Source organism: Bemisia tabaci, chromosome 7 (genome assembly GCF_918797505.1).
Source record: "Bemisia tabaci chromosome 7, PGI_BMITA_v3".
Taxonomy (NCBI): domain Eukaryota; kingdom Metazoa; phylum Arthropoda; class Insecta; order Hemiptera; family Aleyrodidae; genus Bemisia; species Bemisia tabaci.
The window spans coordinates 19,037,310-19,054,263 of NC_092799.1; the positions used below are offsets into that span (position 1 = coordinate 19,037,310).

The 16,954-nt window shown below is 36.8% G+C and overlaps 1 protein-coding gene across 4 annotated transcripts; it reads right to left on the reverse strand.

Moving 5' to 3' along the window:
* Window positions 1–263: 263 nt before the first annotated feature.
* LOC109029591 (YTH domain-containing family protein 2) lies at window positions 264–16,644 on the reverse strand. Of its 4 annotated transcripts, XM_019040102.2 has the most exons (6): window positions 16,441–16,644; window positions 14,174–14,198; window positions 11,998–12,077; window positions 9,332–9,518; window positions 6,761–8,706; window positions 264–5,361 (listed from the first exon to the last, which is right to left on the reverse strand). In XM_019040102.2, exons 1-6 carry the CDS (start codon window positions 16,462–16,464, stop codon window positions 4,873–4,875), a joined length of 2,751 nt encoding a protein of 916 aa, XP_018895647.1. In that variant the 5' UTR covers window positions 16,465–16,644; the 3' UTR covers window positions 264–4,872. The 4 variants fall into 4 exon arrangements, with proteins under 4 accessions (XP_018895647.1, XP_072158764.1, XP_018895649.1 ...); XM_072302663.1 differs by lacking the exon at window positions 14,174–14,198 and having other exon boundaries at window positions 16,441–16,643; XM_019040104.2 differs by lacking the exon at window positions 11,998–12,077 and having other exon boundaries at window positions 16,441–16,643.
* Window positions 16,645–16,954: the final 310 nt, after the last annotated feature.

The following is a 16,954-nucleotide window of genomic DNA, read 5'->3' on the forward strand; positions in this document are numbered from 1 at the left end:
TTCTGCGGGCAGGAGACAACATTTTATGAGCACCGATTAGAAAAGGACGAATGGAGATGCTTATGAATCTGAAATAAGCAAGAAAAAGAGGTTTCTTTTTTGATAAACACAATCAAAAAAGCTGAGATGGAAAATGGAAATTTGAACTTTCATTGGCTATCTTTCTGTGCTTCTCTTGCTATCAGTATCGTAACTTGTTAGAGGTAGCAACGAAGTAATTTCCCACAGACAATTAAGGAGGAAATAGGAAAAAGAGGACTCAATTAAATTTTTTTCTTCATTTATTAATTTTTTTGTTTCGCATAAAAGAGCTTTTTTACACAAAATAACAAAATGATTCACATGTCTGATTTGTTTTAAACGATACTTCTACGATAAAGACAGGAAAGGGATAAAAGAAGGGACCAAACGGATGGCTACGGATGAGCTTTGCTCCTGATGAAAGACACTAAAAAGATTAAAACAGATTATGTGCACTGAAGCGATTCATCATTTTCTTGAGCACCGGAAACTTAGTAGCGATTAAACAAGCTCCTTGTTGACAAGCTTTACAGTGAATACTTATGTTAGTGGGAACAGCTGGGCTTAACATAACAGATAAGGGGTTGGCTAAAATGAATTTCAGCTTATTTCACTATTTCAACATTTCCGACAGAAGATGTTGACTGTGTTCAAACCAGGGGCTGTAAACTCACAGAATATCACCAAAAATGCTGGAAACTCCATTGAAAAAGTCATTTTTCAATGAAGGCAGAATTTTCCCGCAGAAACCCCTCAAATGATACTTCTGACTATCAAAGGTCAAACTGACTTAAATTTCTAACTGACTCCGTAGATTATGTTCCTGGTCTTCAGCTTTTAGTAGCACCATAAGAAACTCCTTGTAAAAACATAACGGATTTGGAAAAAAATAGTAAAAACAACTGGATGCAAAACTACATGCACTGAAGTATTAAATTCGTTATCAATAGGTCTTCTGTATAGGATAAACAAAGAGGATCTTGAGCCAAGCATTAAGAAAAGTTCTTACGACGAAGTGTTGGACAACTGCCATTTTATCGATCCTTAAATTTTTCGAGCAACAATGAAATAATAAACCCAATATCTAAATTGAACGAGGAAAGCTGAATTTTGTCAAGTTAGTTGGTCTGCTTTTTTGCCTTTAAAGTAACGTATTAGGTAGTTCTTCAGCACTTTAAGGAGCACATTACACAGCAGTACACATAGTACTTATTGGAGCACAAAATTTGAGCAAGAAACATTTTCAGATAGCTTAAATAGTACGATCTGAGTGGATACCTGCGACAATCAAAAGGCAAAACGCTTTGCGTTATTCACTCGGGACACACTTTTTAAGCTATTTCTAAATGCTTAATGGTCGAATTTTGTGTACAAATACCTGACGTACTACTTTAAGATTTGATGCTGGGAAATTTTAAGAAATGTCTGAAAATCCAGAAATGATCAATTAGTCGATAGTCTATCAAATCGCTCTCAAAAGTTCTAAAGAACCATCTTAATGAAAACTTCAAGCATTATGAACAAGCCTTGCCTTGAATTAGCTGCAAGAGGCTAGGCCTACATAATTCTTAATACTGAGAGTAGGATCATGCCTATTTAGATGTTAAAGAAATACAGAGCTGAAACAGTAACTTGATAGTGTCGCGGTAACTTGATCTGGCGTAAGGGCGTACCTCAATTTCTATGAGAGCCCAATTCTACATATAATCCTTGCTTTTTGGAGCTCATGGAAAAATCGACATGCGCCCTTCTGTAAAACGAGCGACAGTAAGATAAGGCAGGAGAGAGACATGATAAGTTAAAGCTTTGAAACAACATTTCAAAATCCCTGAATCAATGATGATTAAATTAAGGTGAATTTACAGGTATTAGTTTGTACGGCATTTTGCCACGATGTCAAAATAACAGTAATTTTATCATTTAAATATATTGAAGGGCTCAAAATTTGGCTATTTTGCGGCACAACAAGTGTCTGAACATCCGATCGTGGAGTAACTTTGAAGGTATTAAATGCCAAGATTAATTTTTTTCTCATTTCGTTCTTTTTATTATGTTACCTTTTTTCTTGTTCACAACTGAGAAAAAAAACCTATATTTTTGAGCCATACATAGTAAGTAACATGGAAAAAGATTCACACTTCAAAACTGTTCATAAAACAATAAGGATACTAGTTGCTCAATCAGTGTCTGCTGTTCCAAAGTGCCAACAAGGGTCCGAATTTTGTTGGCTAAGAGCGACTGCAGGTTGCGAAACCTAACCTTTAGATTCAACTACAAGTCTGGATATTTTGAACTCAAACCGTGCACAAGTTGAGTTCTCTTTACAACAGGCTCGAACTATACTTCGTTCTTCGATGGTGCAGACCGATATCAGCAATCGAATAACTAAGTCAACATTCTTCCCTTATCTTTCAATCAAATACAAGCCGGCAAACAAAATTCAAGCTCTGATCGCCATTCATTTTTGAATATGTAAGATTGACTGAAACATCTTGTGAAATAGACTGTACATACTAACATACAATATCAAAATTAGACCTTGATAAATTTCATTGAAATGCAAACAAATTTCTGGGAATCAAAAGCCATTCAAGAGCTTTGATTTGCTTGAAGACTTGAGCAAACTGCATAGATTCCAACAGTTATCTGTGAGCATATTGAGGTAGCTGCTATCAACATTCTTTCTTCTTACAATCATCAAATACGTACTTGGGCTCGTTTAGCTTTCATGAGCAGTTGTCTAAAATCTTTCATTTCTACACATTGAGATTTACAAGGAAAACCATAATCAAGGTTTCATAGCATTAAATTCACAAAGTTAAAAGTGCGCATCAATTACATGATGAAAGCTTCATTCATTAAAAAGACAACTAACAACTGATAGAAAAGGAAGAAATTTCCCCATTTAAACAAGAACTGTTTTTTTTTTTGTCAGACTAGCTGAGTTAAGTAGTAACACTGTTAAAATTCATTTTGTGAAAACGATTGGATAAAACTCACTACAAATAACTACAAATAACCGATTCTATACAGGAATAAAATAACAGGATTTCTGCAAACCATGCTTAAAAAATTTCCAATCTTCAGCTCATGATGATTATTGCTGCAAACTGACCAACTTGCTAGCATTTTCAAAAAAAAAAAAAAAAAAAAAAAACACAGCAGATGTGCTACTATGAGCGAATTTCCGTGAATGAATTCGGATTACTTTTGAGCCAAATTTCACAAAACAGCCAACTAACGAGCCAAAAAAAAAAAACTTGCCAGACATCAAGAACTCAACTCTATGGTTTGATGACTTACTGACGTACAGCAGACGTTTGCCAGTAGAGAATTTTGGATGAAGTCGTCATTGCAGCTAACAAGTAAACCAAATGCTGTAGTACCGTCACCTCGAGCGAAATTCGTTTGGTTGTAACAGAGGTTGACAATAGGTAAAAAACTTAACCGAATACACTTGCAGAAATTCGTCTTAGAGCAGTTAGCAGTGAATTGATGAATAAAATAAAATAACCGAGGCACCAATAAAATGAACAAGATGTTTTCAGAAAAAACTAAACAAGATATTGATCTGATAGTTCGAAGAAAATTGAAGTACAGTACCATTTAAGGTTCCGTTGCTTTAAATTAACAATTTATTTAAGCTTTTTCCCCTCACTTGAAAATCCTTTGAAATAATTAAGGAATTTTTAAAGTACATGTAAATTTCATCTTATGAGATGGAGCTTTTGAAGATTGGAACAAGAGCAATTAACCTTAAAATTATTCAATAAAATTAAAGGAAGTTGCAAACTCACTGTATTAGTTCATTAAAACAATGCAGAAGGCCTTAATTGATACGTTTTTCGCCTTAAAAACAACACCGCTTCACTGACATATTACGCCAAACTTACAAGAGATGGTGAAACATTATTATGTGTGAGACAGACAACTAGATGGTCTTTGAAACAGCTTATATTCTGCATAATATCACTGTAGCAACAATCAGAGAATTTGCCATTCATCTACTTCACACTTACAGTGACAAAAAAGGCCTTTTCCTCTCTTCTGTGAGAAACAATAACTCACTTTATTGGTACTGTTTCAAAGGGGATGAACTGTTTTCAAAGAGGCAAAGAACTTTTATCTAAGTCCTAATGTAAATATTTTTACCCACTTGTAAAAGAAAAAGAAAAAAAAAAGAATTAAAGCATTCGGCGATCCGAGAAATTATTTTAGAAACTAATGGTTCCTTTCCCCAAACTTCAGATGTTTCCATTTTTTCTGTTGGGTCCGATTTGTAGAAATCCTGAGAGAATTTTTTTTCCAAGAAAAAATGAAATCTTTGTGTCTGAGTCATGATAAAGTTAAGTTAATTGACCTTGAATAAATCATTATTGTCTTACTCATCACTTTTTTAGACTGACTCAATTATATTTCCCACAGATGAAGTTGATTCTTCTAATGCACACTAATTAGATAAAAGAAAAAAAAAATGCGAAGGAATATTACAAACGACAAAAGATTGAAAACAGTTGTAAAATGGGGAGAAAAATTAAATAAAAGAGAAAAATTAAAACGGATGAAGTAAAAATAAAAGGTAAACGATGAACGGTACTAAATATAGTTGTCTAAATCACACAAAAATATAAAAATACTTATTTATGCAAAACACTAATACATACATAACGTGAATACATATTGATACATCTGTGTACTTTGTTTTAACACTTCCTACAATTCTTTTTTTACTTATATTTTAAATACAACTGAATGATTAGGTTGATTACAATAATAATGCAAAAGTATAAATCGTAATTTAACAGTTTTCTTAAAAGGTGAAAAAAAATACACAAACGATGCTCACTACAATCAGTTACTAGTGCCTGATGAATTTTGAGACTTATTGTGTCCGGAAGAATTATTAGATGATGAATTATTACGCTCTGAATGGTGATTATAATTTGGTCGACGATCATTATTATAATTACGGCCACGGTCCCTATCTATCCGGTCATTGCGATCACCTCTTTCACTACGGTCACCTCGGTCACCTCTATCACCTCTGTCCATCCGATCACTCCTATCAAACCGATCACTCCTGTCCATCCTGTCTCCACGATCACTGCGATCTCCGCGATCATTACGGTCAATACGTTCGCCACGATCATTGCGTTCTCCACGATCACTACGATCTCCACGATCACTACGATCTCCTCGGTCATTGCGATCTCCTCGATCATTGCGGTCCCCACGTTCTCCACGGTGGTTGTAAAATCCACCACTCCGGTTGTAATTACGATGATAATTGTTTCCGCCACCATCATGTCTATCATAATGCTCGTTCCCATCATTCCGATTCTGAAAATGAGAGAAAAAGGTAGCAATAAGTAAAATGCTAATCATGAATACTTCCTTAACATAATGTTTAACAATTTTTGAGAGCAGCAATGAAGGCAAAAACTCAGAGAAAGTTTAATTTTCCTGCTAATCCTGGTATGAGGGTTGCAAAAAGTTGTGATTTGAATTAATTAACTCAACAAATTGAGACATTTGAGCAAATAGAGAATTTGCAGATGTCTGAAATTTGATGAATTTCTTCGTGTTTAAGTGGTAACTACTGAGTGAACTGAACACGAGGATACCCTTGGTTCATGAATTGAACAATTATTGGAGAGGATATGACAAAACGATCTAATCTGCTAACATATGTGTGTTTAAATGGGAAATGCCACCAGATGACGTCACTAGGCAGTGCATTTTCTCACTTTTAAATCTATTTTTATACTAATCCCCATATTAGAAAAAAATTATAAAAAATACTGTGAAATCAGCTCTTCAAGCAATTTCAGATGAAGCAATAAAAAATTTTCATGCAAATTCTCCATTGGAGGATTGATTCCGTAAAATTAGAGTTAAATTACATTAATATTTATTTTGCTATGAGATAGAGAGATTTGTCTCAAGCCATGAATGGGAATCAATGAGTTTTTTTAATGAAAATAATAGAGAAATCATGACTTTCATTTAGTGGCAAAGGACTGTGCACACAATACTGAGAACTTATGCTCTAGCCTAATTTCAACATTTTTTTAAGATGTTCCCAACAACCTACTGAGGACAATTTAAAATCAATTTTCTATGAGCCAATCTCAAGAAAAGCAGGACTGAAAAATGAATTTTTCCGTACTCATACATGCAATAACTAGTGGGAATGTTGCAACCTCTTATTAATGATTGAGCAGATCTTCTGCCTCCTTGGCAGCCAGAAAGATAACACTGACCAAAAGAAATCAAAAACCAGGAAAAAAGAATAGATCATGCGGCATAGAGATCACGCACAAATTTACTAATCGCATAGTCCAACATGTTCAGTAGAAAACGAATTTAAGAAGGACAAAAAATTCAGGTTTCAGCCCTACTTTTCTCAAGATTGGTGCACAGAGGGTCAAACAAGTTTTTCAAGTTGAGTTGTATTTGCTTAAAAAACACTTGGATAATCAGGAATCATCAAGGAGATCTGATAACTGATTCTTATGATAATTTCTGTATCGGAGGGAGTATAGCGGTAGGAAGTTTCTCATGTTATTTTATCTTTGGTGTGGATAATGCTCTCTGAAACTAAAAATCTATCTCGTAAAAAATGAAAGTCAATCTTTGACAAAAAAATTGAGTCTTGAACAAATTCATGACTTGACTGATTTGCTATCAGTTTTCAGTTGATTAGAATAAAATAAAAAACTGAATGAATTTGACCTACCTGTCTGTTTTTATGATAGTTGTTGAAGCCTCGATCGTGAAACCGTTCGTGGTTTCTATCAAAATTTCTATCAAAATTTCTATCAAGATTTCTATCATGATTCCTATCATAATTTCTGTCATAGTTCCTATCGTGGTTCCTGTCATGATTTCTATCATGCATCCTATCGTGATTCCCTCGATCCATATGATGATACTGATGATGCTGATGGGGCGAGTTATTTCGTTGATGATCTCGTGAATGCGATCCTTTAGTGTGGTCTTGCTGTTCCTGCCTCTTTTCATAGTGGATAAAATCATCGAAAATGGATGTCGAATTGCGGTATGAATGTATGACTTTTAAAACTTGTAAGCCTTTGTCATAAGGTACTTCTTGCGTGTCTCTAGAAGTTGTGACAGGCTTATTTTCATTATTTTCTAGTGTAATGAACTTGAGTTGAACATTCGGAACATCTTTCACATAAATCCAACGCACTTTAAATTGCCCCTTCCATTTATCTTGACACCAAACACTACTTGAAGAATTATAATCCACCGCACTAACCATCTGAGCCATACCACAGAAGTGACCTGATCCGTTGACTGAGAAAAATAAATACACAGTGCCATTTTCCGATTCCCTTTCACGAAACGCATCGTCCAGCTTTTTGTTACCATGCTCTGTGGAGCACCAAATTTCATATTTAATACTACGATGTATGTCATCTTCAGAATAAGACTTTATCACAAAGAATCGGGCACCTTTTGGTGTTAAATCGAAGTCTGGTGGATTGTAATTGTTTTTCTGTGTCAATTCTTTAAGAACTGGGTGTTCTTCTAAGGCAGCAGTAGGATCCGCAGAGGCAGATGAAGCAATCGGAGGAGAGGGCGCTGGATGAGAGGGTGGAGGCATTGACGTTTGCTGCTGTTGCTGAAGATGCTGACTTTGGACCTCATGCCGCTGCTGGTTTTGCTGTTCGTGTCTTTGCTGCTGTTCCTGTCTCTGCTGCTCGAGTCTCTGTTGCTCTTGCCTCTGTTGTTGTTCTTGTCTTTGTTGCAGCTCCTGCCTTTGTTGCTGCTCATGCCTTTGTTGCTGTTCCTGCCTCTGCTGCTGCTCATGTCTTTGTTGCTGTTCATGCCTCTGCTGTTGCTCATGCCGCTGTTGTTGCTCATGTCGCTGCTGTTGCTCATGCCGCTGCTGTTGTTGGATCGGAGGTGGCTGTTGAAGAGTCGGAGGCGGAGGCCCTTGCATATGATGAGGAGAAGGCATAACAGTTGGAGGCGGAGGAATTGGAGTTACAATTGTTACCGGAGGTGGAGGCATCTGTGGAGGTGGTTGATACTGAGCTGGCGGTGGAACAGGTCGCGGTCCTGCCATCGTGGCTGGACGCATATGATGTGCACCCCACGCAGAGCGAATAGCGGTCGGCGGAGGTGGAGGTGGCACTTTCACCTGAGCTTTGGCCGCCAAAGCCAAACCGTTTTTCGTTTCCCACAAACCAATGTCCATGTTGTGCTTGCCAGGTACCATCGGTGGAGGAGGCATCCCTGGTTTCTTTTTCATACCACTAGAACTTGAATTTGGAGCAGGTTTAGCTGGCTGACTTGCGACAGATGCCCAGGTAACCTTCTTCGGGGCTGGAGCCATCATAGCCTCCTTCAACTGATGCTGATGAATATATTCCACACCCGGCGCTGAGTGCCCAACACTTAAATTTTGCATACCTTCTTCGACACTTTTCACACTATTGGGATCTACCTGGGCATTGGCGTACACCGCGCCATCGGTTCCACGAAAATATTCATCATATGGTTTTCTCGTCATGGCAGGTGCGTTGCCCCAAGTGGAATAATCCCCATTACCATGTGTAAAGTAGTTAAAGCTAGCATTGTGAGCTCCGGGCTGAGTGTACGTTGATGCAAATCCTCCGCTTGCTCCTCCAAACATACCATCAATTGAGTACCCAACTTCAAACAGATAAAAAACAAACCCGACAATTAAAATGATGACAGATTGAAATGCGAAAAATAAGTGAACAGGCTTGAAGAGAAATGAGACAATGAGTTTGCTTGAAAGGAGCCTTAAAGAACTTTCCAATATTCTTGTCGTTGCTAAATGTCCATTCTGCGGTGATATGAGCCACCAGATTGCAAAAGGATATAGTTTCATCAAAGTCTATCGCTTCTTAAGGAGGTCAGGACGTAAAATTCACTTACTAAAGCCTTTGAATGGTTTGAAATGAACCTTAAAACTTCCAAGTATAAACCATGCACTGAATTACAGGTATCCTTTAAGCTTTAAGATTTTCTCATCTGATGTACTTCTTACAGTTTAAGATCGCCATAAAGTTTAGGAAGCCATTATAAATTCGAACATGTACCTATTCAGATAAGTAGTATCCTTTCTGAAAGTCATCTTTAAGTTCATATAAGTACAAAAGGCATACTGGTTAGTGTTAGATGATAATTCGTTATGGATAATGATTTGTTACGAAATAATATATTCGTTCTTTCCGTAATTCGCTATGGAAAGAACATTGAAAATTACTCATACTGAAGATAGTTGGTGTCCCTGGGTAGAAAAGAAATTTACCTGTATCGTGTGCAATTTGAGGAGTGGCAGGATATCCACTCAAAAATGTTACTGGATCGCCACCATTGGACCAAGTTCCATCTCCTACTCCAAATTGATAAGAATAAGCATTAGAGCCATAGTAATTTGTATAAGGATCAGACGGAGCTGCCATTGAGCCACCAGACATATTTTGAGCTGAATAATTCTGTAACACGGAGGAAAACGAGACATTTAAATCATGAGGAAAATAGATTATTCAATTAGCAGTAAAATTAAAATTTAAAATAAGGCACCAATGATAGAAGCAGTTTCATCACTAAAAAAATATTCTGATAAAACTATTTTCACCGAGAAGTTTATTCTTAGACTCTTTTTGGTGAAAAAAAGAAAACAAAGGGGGCACCACTAATTTTTCTTTTGTCCAAGCTTAAGGTGCTGGAAAGTTCAATGGAATGTGCTTTTAGGAAGCCACAGAGACTAAGCTTTCCATTGACTTAAATTTATTTTTTTCGAAAAGGAAACTATCCTTCTTAACTAACGGAACTTAACTATCTTTATGGACTTTGGGGGGGGGGGGGGGGGGGCGCTACCCCATGAAAACTTGGAAAAATGAAGCTGTCTTTGGGGCAATTTTGAGCTGATCCCACTGGAAAAGCGAGTGAATCACAGTTTCAGGGATGACAGATATTTCACCCTCTAATTCAGTGAAGTCCCTCACATTTCTTGGGAGGAGACAGGTAAATTCCGCGGGGGGGGGGGGGGGGGGTGTGTTTTGGACTGCTTGCCGCAGCAGCCCCCATAGTTCCCCTTATATTGTTAGCTGTGCATTGTGTGAAGCAACCTACAAACTTTTTTGTCCCATCATACAAGTACGTCTTGCAGACTAGAAAGTATCCAAATCAGTAGTAAGTAAAGAATGTAATTTCTGGTCTGCAATATTTCTGCTGGATGTCTGAAGAAAAAGCTGAAGGCGATTTCTCTTGGTTTAAGGAAATGTTTTATTGGATGAAAAGGAAATACATCTAATTCTTATAGAGAGCTTTTCCAGTGAATTTTGGTTACAAAGATTAACTGATCTCATAAAACAAAATAAAATTAAAGCGTGTCTTGAAAAGTTTGGAAATGGAATTTATAGCAAAAAGAGGTCCTTTCAGCATTGTGGGCAGATTCACACAATTATGAGCTAAAGTCGAGCAATTATCAGAGTGTCATAGATGCTTCTGACATGATATAAAGTGACAGAGGTGGATTCAGCCACTTGAACCTGCAGATTGAATGCAACAGTTGAAATGATCAAGGAGGAAGTTTTCTCTTGATCCATGGGACTCGACCATCAAAGCACGATGTGACTCGCATGCTCATCTATTACAGTAAATACTAATTATAATGTAGGTATTACCTGATCCATCCCTTGTATCATTTTATATTTTCTTTGAATCTACAATTGAAAAAAAAATTGTAGGTGACTTTGGGAGCCTATTCCTACCTAACTCCTTCAAAGTATGTGCTCCTTCCTCTCTTGCTCAATGAGAGTTTCGGGCATATTTTAAATTGAGTGAGGGAAACTCTTATTTCAAAAGTGATAGCTGAATAATTTGAAACTATGAGGTGCAAATGTATATTTTAGTAGTTCATGCTTACTCTCTAACTTAGAATGTAGGTCAGGGATTATCCATAAAAGGGGCCATATGGCGGACGATTAGATGGATATAAGTTGAGTCCTTCTGTTTGACCAGCACTTGTCTCCTCGCACAAGAAGTCTCTGTCCTATATTCACAGCATGGACAGAGCGCATAACTACGAAGAAGTGCAATTGAAATTTTCAGCGTATCAATTGAACCAACTCTAGAATGTGAAGTTTCTACGACATGTAAAACATACAATCTGACATTGATTTTAAAAAACATCCTCAGCTTTACTTTGACGAGTAGCTATTGGAGTTCACTCATCCTATATTTGAACTAGCACTAACGTCAAAAAAATGCGAACAAATGACAGGCCTCGACAATTCTTTCAGATTTAGAGGGAACTCATGTCATTATTAAGCTACAAAGGTTTTTGCCTTGTTAACCACTTGACACAGCTGGCCAAATTAACATGCGTGATTGTTCCTAAGTAAGAATGCCAGGCAAGCATATCTTTTTTTTTCATTTTTTTAGCATATTAGAAAAAGTTCAGCAACGAAAATTGGACATCAATATTTTTTGTCCCGCAAACTAATTTTTCGCGCTATGAAGAAAATTTGAGTTTCCACCTTTCAGCATAATTTGCCAGAATTTCAAAATTGGCGCTTTAATCGATTTAAGCTGGACATCTAATTTGGTAGACACCCCCCCCCCCCTCGTCTGTAACTGGATATATGTGTGGCCCTCTTGATACCCTGAGGTAATTAAGGGCAGTCCCTCAACAATTTCAGCTTCTTCCATAAAAGATAATTACATGCAACTTTAAAAGGAGGTATTTTCATAAAACTGATGTGCGAATTCCAGATGAAACAATTAAAACCCCATAAATTTTAAGTACTTAATTTTGTGGTTATATTTCTTGTTCGTATCGGCTGTTGAAGATTATTAAAGAAGATGTGAACTGAGGGTTGATTTCAAAGTGCACCTAATAACACAAAGAAGCAAGTTGAGTGACAGATTCAAAAAAATTATTGAAATTTGAAAAAATCAACAACGTACTGGATGCTGCTGCTGAGTACGCCATGATTCAAAGACTTCCGGCTCGTTAGTGATCACATGGTCCTTAGGCCCATTATGCACTATTGAAACCAACCGACAAACAAATCAATTAATAATTTCAAATTTCAAGACGCGAAGAGAGGGAGGACAAATTTTTGATGGCGCAATCTGAGTATAGTTTGAATGGAACCTAAAGGAGCTACTGGGTGAATTAGAGAGCAAAGCAAATCAATGTGATCTTCCGCTAGTAGTGAACCGATCAGCTATTCTAGGATCCTTGCTACGGCTACTAGCTTTATACACTGGGGTCAACAATTTTCTAATTTTCATTTTCCATAACAAACTGCTGAGTGTGCCAGTTATAAAAATGATGCCAGGATTTTTACTTCAACCCCCCCCCCCCCCGTCACGCCCTCCCCAGGAAGAGAGGGTGGGGGGTTATTGGGCAGTGCCGAATCCTTAAAATTACATACCCAGCCCCTTCTAATATTTCTCTCAAAAATCAACGCTTAATAAGCGTCAATAACATAATTTTCTATTGGGATTTCGTTGGAAATTAGGCTTGACTTCATCCCCCCCTCTGTTACTGGTTACCATCCCTTGATCCCCTAGGACCATGTTATCATATATGGACGGCCCCTCAGCAATTTCAGCTTCTAGAGCTTTCATAAAAGATTATCAACCCTTGTCCATGTATTTAAAATTAAAAGAAGATATTTGTCTAATATTAAGGGAGGATCCAGGCAATTCGATTCAGTATAAAATCAAGACCTAATAAAGTGATGCTCCAGTCCTCTTAAACATTATTCTGTCTTCGTCAGAGAAATTCAAACACTTCTTAAGAAAACGAACGCACATTACAATAAATGCCATCTTAAATGGATGGTATTCGATAGAGCTCTGTAATGGGGTCTTTCCAAAGTTCAGACTTACTAAAGGTGTCTCCCCTAATTTTTGCTCTTTATGCAGTGCCATAGTTGTAGTACTTGAAATTTTAATGCAACTGTGAACATAAGTTTTTTATGAATAAATAAATTTTCTCTCAGAGGTGCAGAATGTTCACGAACTAACCACCGATCGGTCGAATTGCGTTGGCAGTGGGAACACAGCGTATGATACAACTTCTAAGTAATAGAGAATGAAATAAATTTCATTGCGTTGTGATCAAAATCCACTCCATTGTGTATACACCTTTCGAAGTTGTGTACGCGCGCTGCCCTGCTACGCGTTTCAACAAAGAATGCATCTAGGAACTTGGCGCCATTTGCGAGTCAAGACTTGAGATAGAATTCCGCCGCATTCTCAAGAGACAGGGCACGTTGCTTGAAGTATACCTCCAGAAAAAATGGATAACGCGTGATACAACTATTTCGACTTTCAAGAAATTAGGTAAAATTGCATATCCACGAAATGCAGGAGAATGTGAGCTCTTTCCGAATGAATCAGAGATTGTAACACACAGTAGAAAAGTTGGATGGGGCAAAACACGTGGCACGACTATTTTGACTCCCAGGAAAATAAGTGAAATTGCAAATCCACAAAATGAAGGAGAACAAAGTGTTCTACGTCATCCCAAGTATTCGGTACGTCAAACACAACTTTCAGTTCGAGGAACCGAACTCATGAGGTTAAAAGAGCTGATGATGAAGTTCGGTTTTGGTTGATACGAATTGAAAAAAATCAGTTTTATTCTAAAGAGAGAACGCTCAATGCACTGATTTTAAAAAAAACTTGAGACAAGGATGTTGATACTTAGTAAAAATCAGTGCAAACGCACTGATTATTACAAAACTAGTGCAGAAGCGTTGAAAATTTGAGAAAATCACAGCATATGTGTTGAGTTTTTTAAAAAATTACCGCAGAAGTGTTCAATTCTTACAACATTTACTGCGAAAGCGTTGAATTTATAGAAAATTGATGCAACAACGTTTAATCTTTGAAAAATTGCTAAGAGCGCAAAGCCATAGTGCGTAGGCTGAATCCCTGGTTGCTTGAAACTGCATGGACCGAAGAACTTTCTGCACCCCTGTTTTCTCTCTCCTCGCTTTTAGCTTAAAACAGGTTTAGTTTTTTTAAATCATCTTAAATGCCTTACAAAACTAATTACGGAGCAGAATGCTTGAGAAGATGAAAATAGCAAATTTAATATGAGGTTACACAAAGTAAATTGATTTACCTTGATTTCCTTGTCCTTTCATTCGCTGCAGCGACACGGATGAAACCAAGCAAGAAAAGGAAAAGAAAATATTGTTAATATAGTTCTGACTAGTTCTATTGCCAAAAGAAATTAAAAGAATATTATTGCATGCTTCCTGCTTCAATAGGATGACTCCTCAATGACACTGAGTGTTTAGAAATATTATTTCCTAAGTACACAAATTTTACCTACCCATTAATTTGTAAGAAATTTTACAGGTGTACCGTGCAATTGTACTTATGAATTAAGGGTGAATTAAAGAAGTTAATTGAGGCTTGGAAATAAGTGAAAATTCAACTTTCCTTGAAACCAACATTTTAGTGACATTTTGCACAAAACAATGATCTGTATCACATTGCAAAAACATCTCTCTCTTGGGGCAAAATTTTCAAGAAAGCGAAACAGCTATGACAGATTCAAGCTCTTACTTACGTAATGGATTTTTAGGATTGCAAGACATTCTGGTAACGTAAAACTAACTAAAAAATTGCATTGACCACAACTCCTTAGATTAGAGCTTCTAAAAAGTTAAGAGTATAGTTGTTCATACTGTTTTATACTGAACAATCAACTTAACACTTGGAAAAATAAGACCCAAAAAAAAGTTAAAAAAAAGACCACTTCTAGAATTAATCTGACTGCTCTGAATGATCTTAGTCAGAAATTTGGTTCTAGAAGGTGCTCTTAAAGACAAGTATGACTTAAATCATAAAAAAGCTTCATACAAGAGAAAAATTCAGAGAATCTGAAAGGATGGAATGTAATTTTTACTTCTCATGTCTTCACAGTTAAATCATTCAAAAACATGAATTGCACACGGACCTCAGAAATGTATGAACTAAATCAGTCATTTAATAGCTTGAATCACGCAAATATTTAACCGACCAACAAGAGCTTTTCTTCCATGAGAACTTTTGTTGACTCTTGTTGCTCTGGTAAGACACTTTAATCGCTCATCCTTTAGTCAAAATTCTAAAATCTGAGCAATATTGAAGCTTGGCGCAGATGACACAGATGAAGCACCTTTCAGCGCTTGTATGCGCTGGAAGCAGTTGAAAGTACATTTTATTCTGAATATAATACTCGCACCTGTTTCTATAAATCTATAAGTAAGGATTCACAGTACGTTTGTGGGAGGGTGCCTAAGTACTTGAATGATTCAATTTTTCTCCTTTTATTTCTTTCAGAAAGAAGCCAAGTTAATTGGTTCTAATAACTTAAGATTGTAAAAAAACAAAAGAGATAGGAGATGGCAAATTCATTCTGCAGTTTGATGATGAAGCTAAGTAGTTGTTAGAAAACCAACCGAAGACTTCTCATAACGTTTAACATTTTTCAGGGAAGTAATCTTTATATCGTATGTAAAATTTGGAAGGGTTGTAGTTTCTTCCTATCGTCCCAAAGATATGCACTGAAAATTTACTATGAGGTATTGTCCTCAGAAATAAATAGCGCAAGGAAAAAAACCACTTCCATGTTGAGCTGAGAACGAACATCTTAAAAGATGCAACAACTGAACTCATCAGATTGCCTTCATTAAGAATTACAGCATTGAATATTCTGAAGCCATTAGTGACCTGCAAATTCCTCTAGGTATTATGAACCAAAGAAGTTCCGCAACTTGAATGGAATTAAGGAAACAAAATTGGCTGAAGCTTCATCATTCGCTCTTCAATCCACTTAAATTAGGTTCAACGTTGGTGTCAGAAATCCGCAAACCACAACATTGCAAAAGGCACAGTTTAAAACTTGTGTGTGGAAGTAAGGGTAAACATTGAAAATCTAGAGCCATAAACATTGCATGAAAATATAATCGCCAACCAGTGTGCCTGAACATAAAAGAGCACATGGTAGTACATTTTCTATGTTAAATGACTAACCAACTAGAGAGCGCAAGTAAACCGTCTTCACTTCAAGGAGAGATACTTATCCAGAGGGCAAAATTGAAGAATAGTGTCATACTTTTGATGATGGTACCATCCAATGAGGGAGAGTTTGGGTAAGCAGGAAGTATGGTCAAAATGTCCTACCCATCGAGATCGCTCTTCCCATGACAACAATGAAAAGAAAACAAAGAAGGGTCATAGCGATTTGCCGGTCAAAGTGACGGTCGTGCATCACTACAACAGGGATATTTCTGCTGAAAACGATTGAAAAATCATTCCTGAAGGTTTAAACCAAAGGATTAAAGTATCCATTCCAAAATACTTCCCTCATTAATTAGATAAGCCTAGCCTGGACTTTACCTGGTCTGTCACTCCTGCTGACATCACCTGCTGGGCCAATTCTGTTTGAGATTCAACTATCACTTTAATTAATATATAACTAATTAACTAATAGTTTATCACTAATCAGAAACACTGAATATTTCGAAGGAATACCGGCTTAAAAAAGTCCAGATCTAAACAACACGAACAGAAACAAATGGCGTCGAAATTTGCAAGCAGAAACGTCAGCGATGCGCATGCGCGATCTGATCATCTGAGCTCAAGCTGGTCAACTTTCTAGATAAAAATTCACACGGATTTCGTTATCACCACTTAATTTTTTATTGTGTGATTTATTGATTTATGTACATCAATAATGATACTTTTGGTTGAAAATTGGAATAAATATCACGGTTTTAAATTTTAAAAATATTTCTAAGCTTAGCTCAATTGATTTTGAAATTTTTTCAATTAAATTAATCCTTCAGCCGATGGGGTAATAGATCTACAGTTGGTCATTAGATGCTTTTTAGTTTCTTTACTCCTCAGGTTT

What these genes read in the sequence shown, in the direction of transcription:
- LOC109029591 (XM_019040102.2), bottom strand. Translation starts at nt 16,464, where the DNA reads ATGTCAGCAGGAGTGACAGACCAG. An exon ending in GAAAGGACAAGGAAATCAAG is followed by an intron (nt 12,078 to 14,173) that starts GTAAATCAATTT and finishes TGGTTTCAATAG; the next exon opens with TGCATAATGGGCCTAAGGAC. An exon ending in TCAAATTGCACACGATACAG is followed by an intron (nt 8,707 to 9,331) that starts GTAAATTTCTTT and finishes ATCTGTTTGAAG; the next exon opens with TTGGGTACTCAATTGATGGT.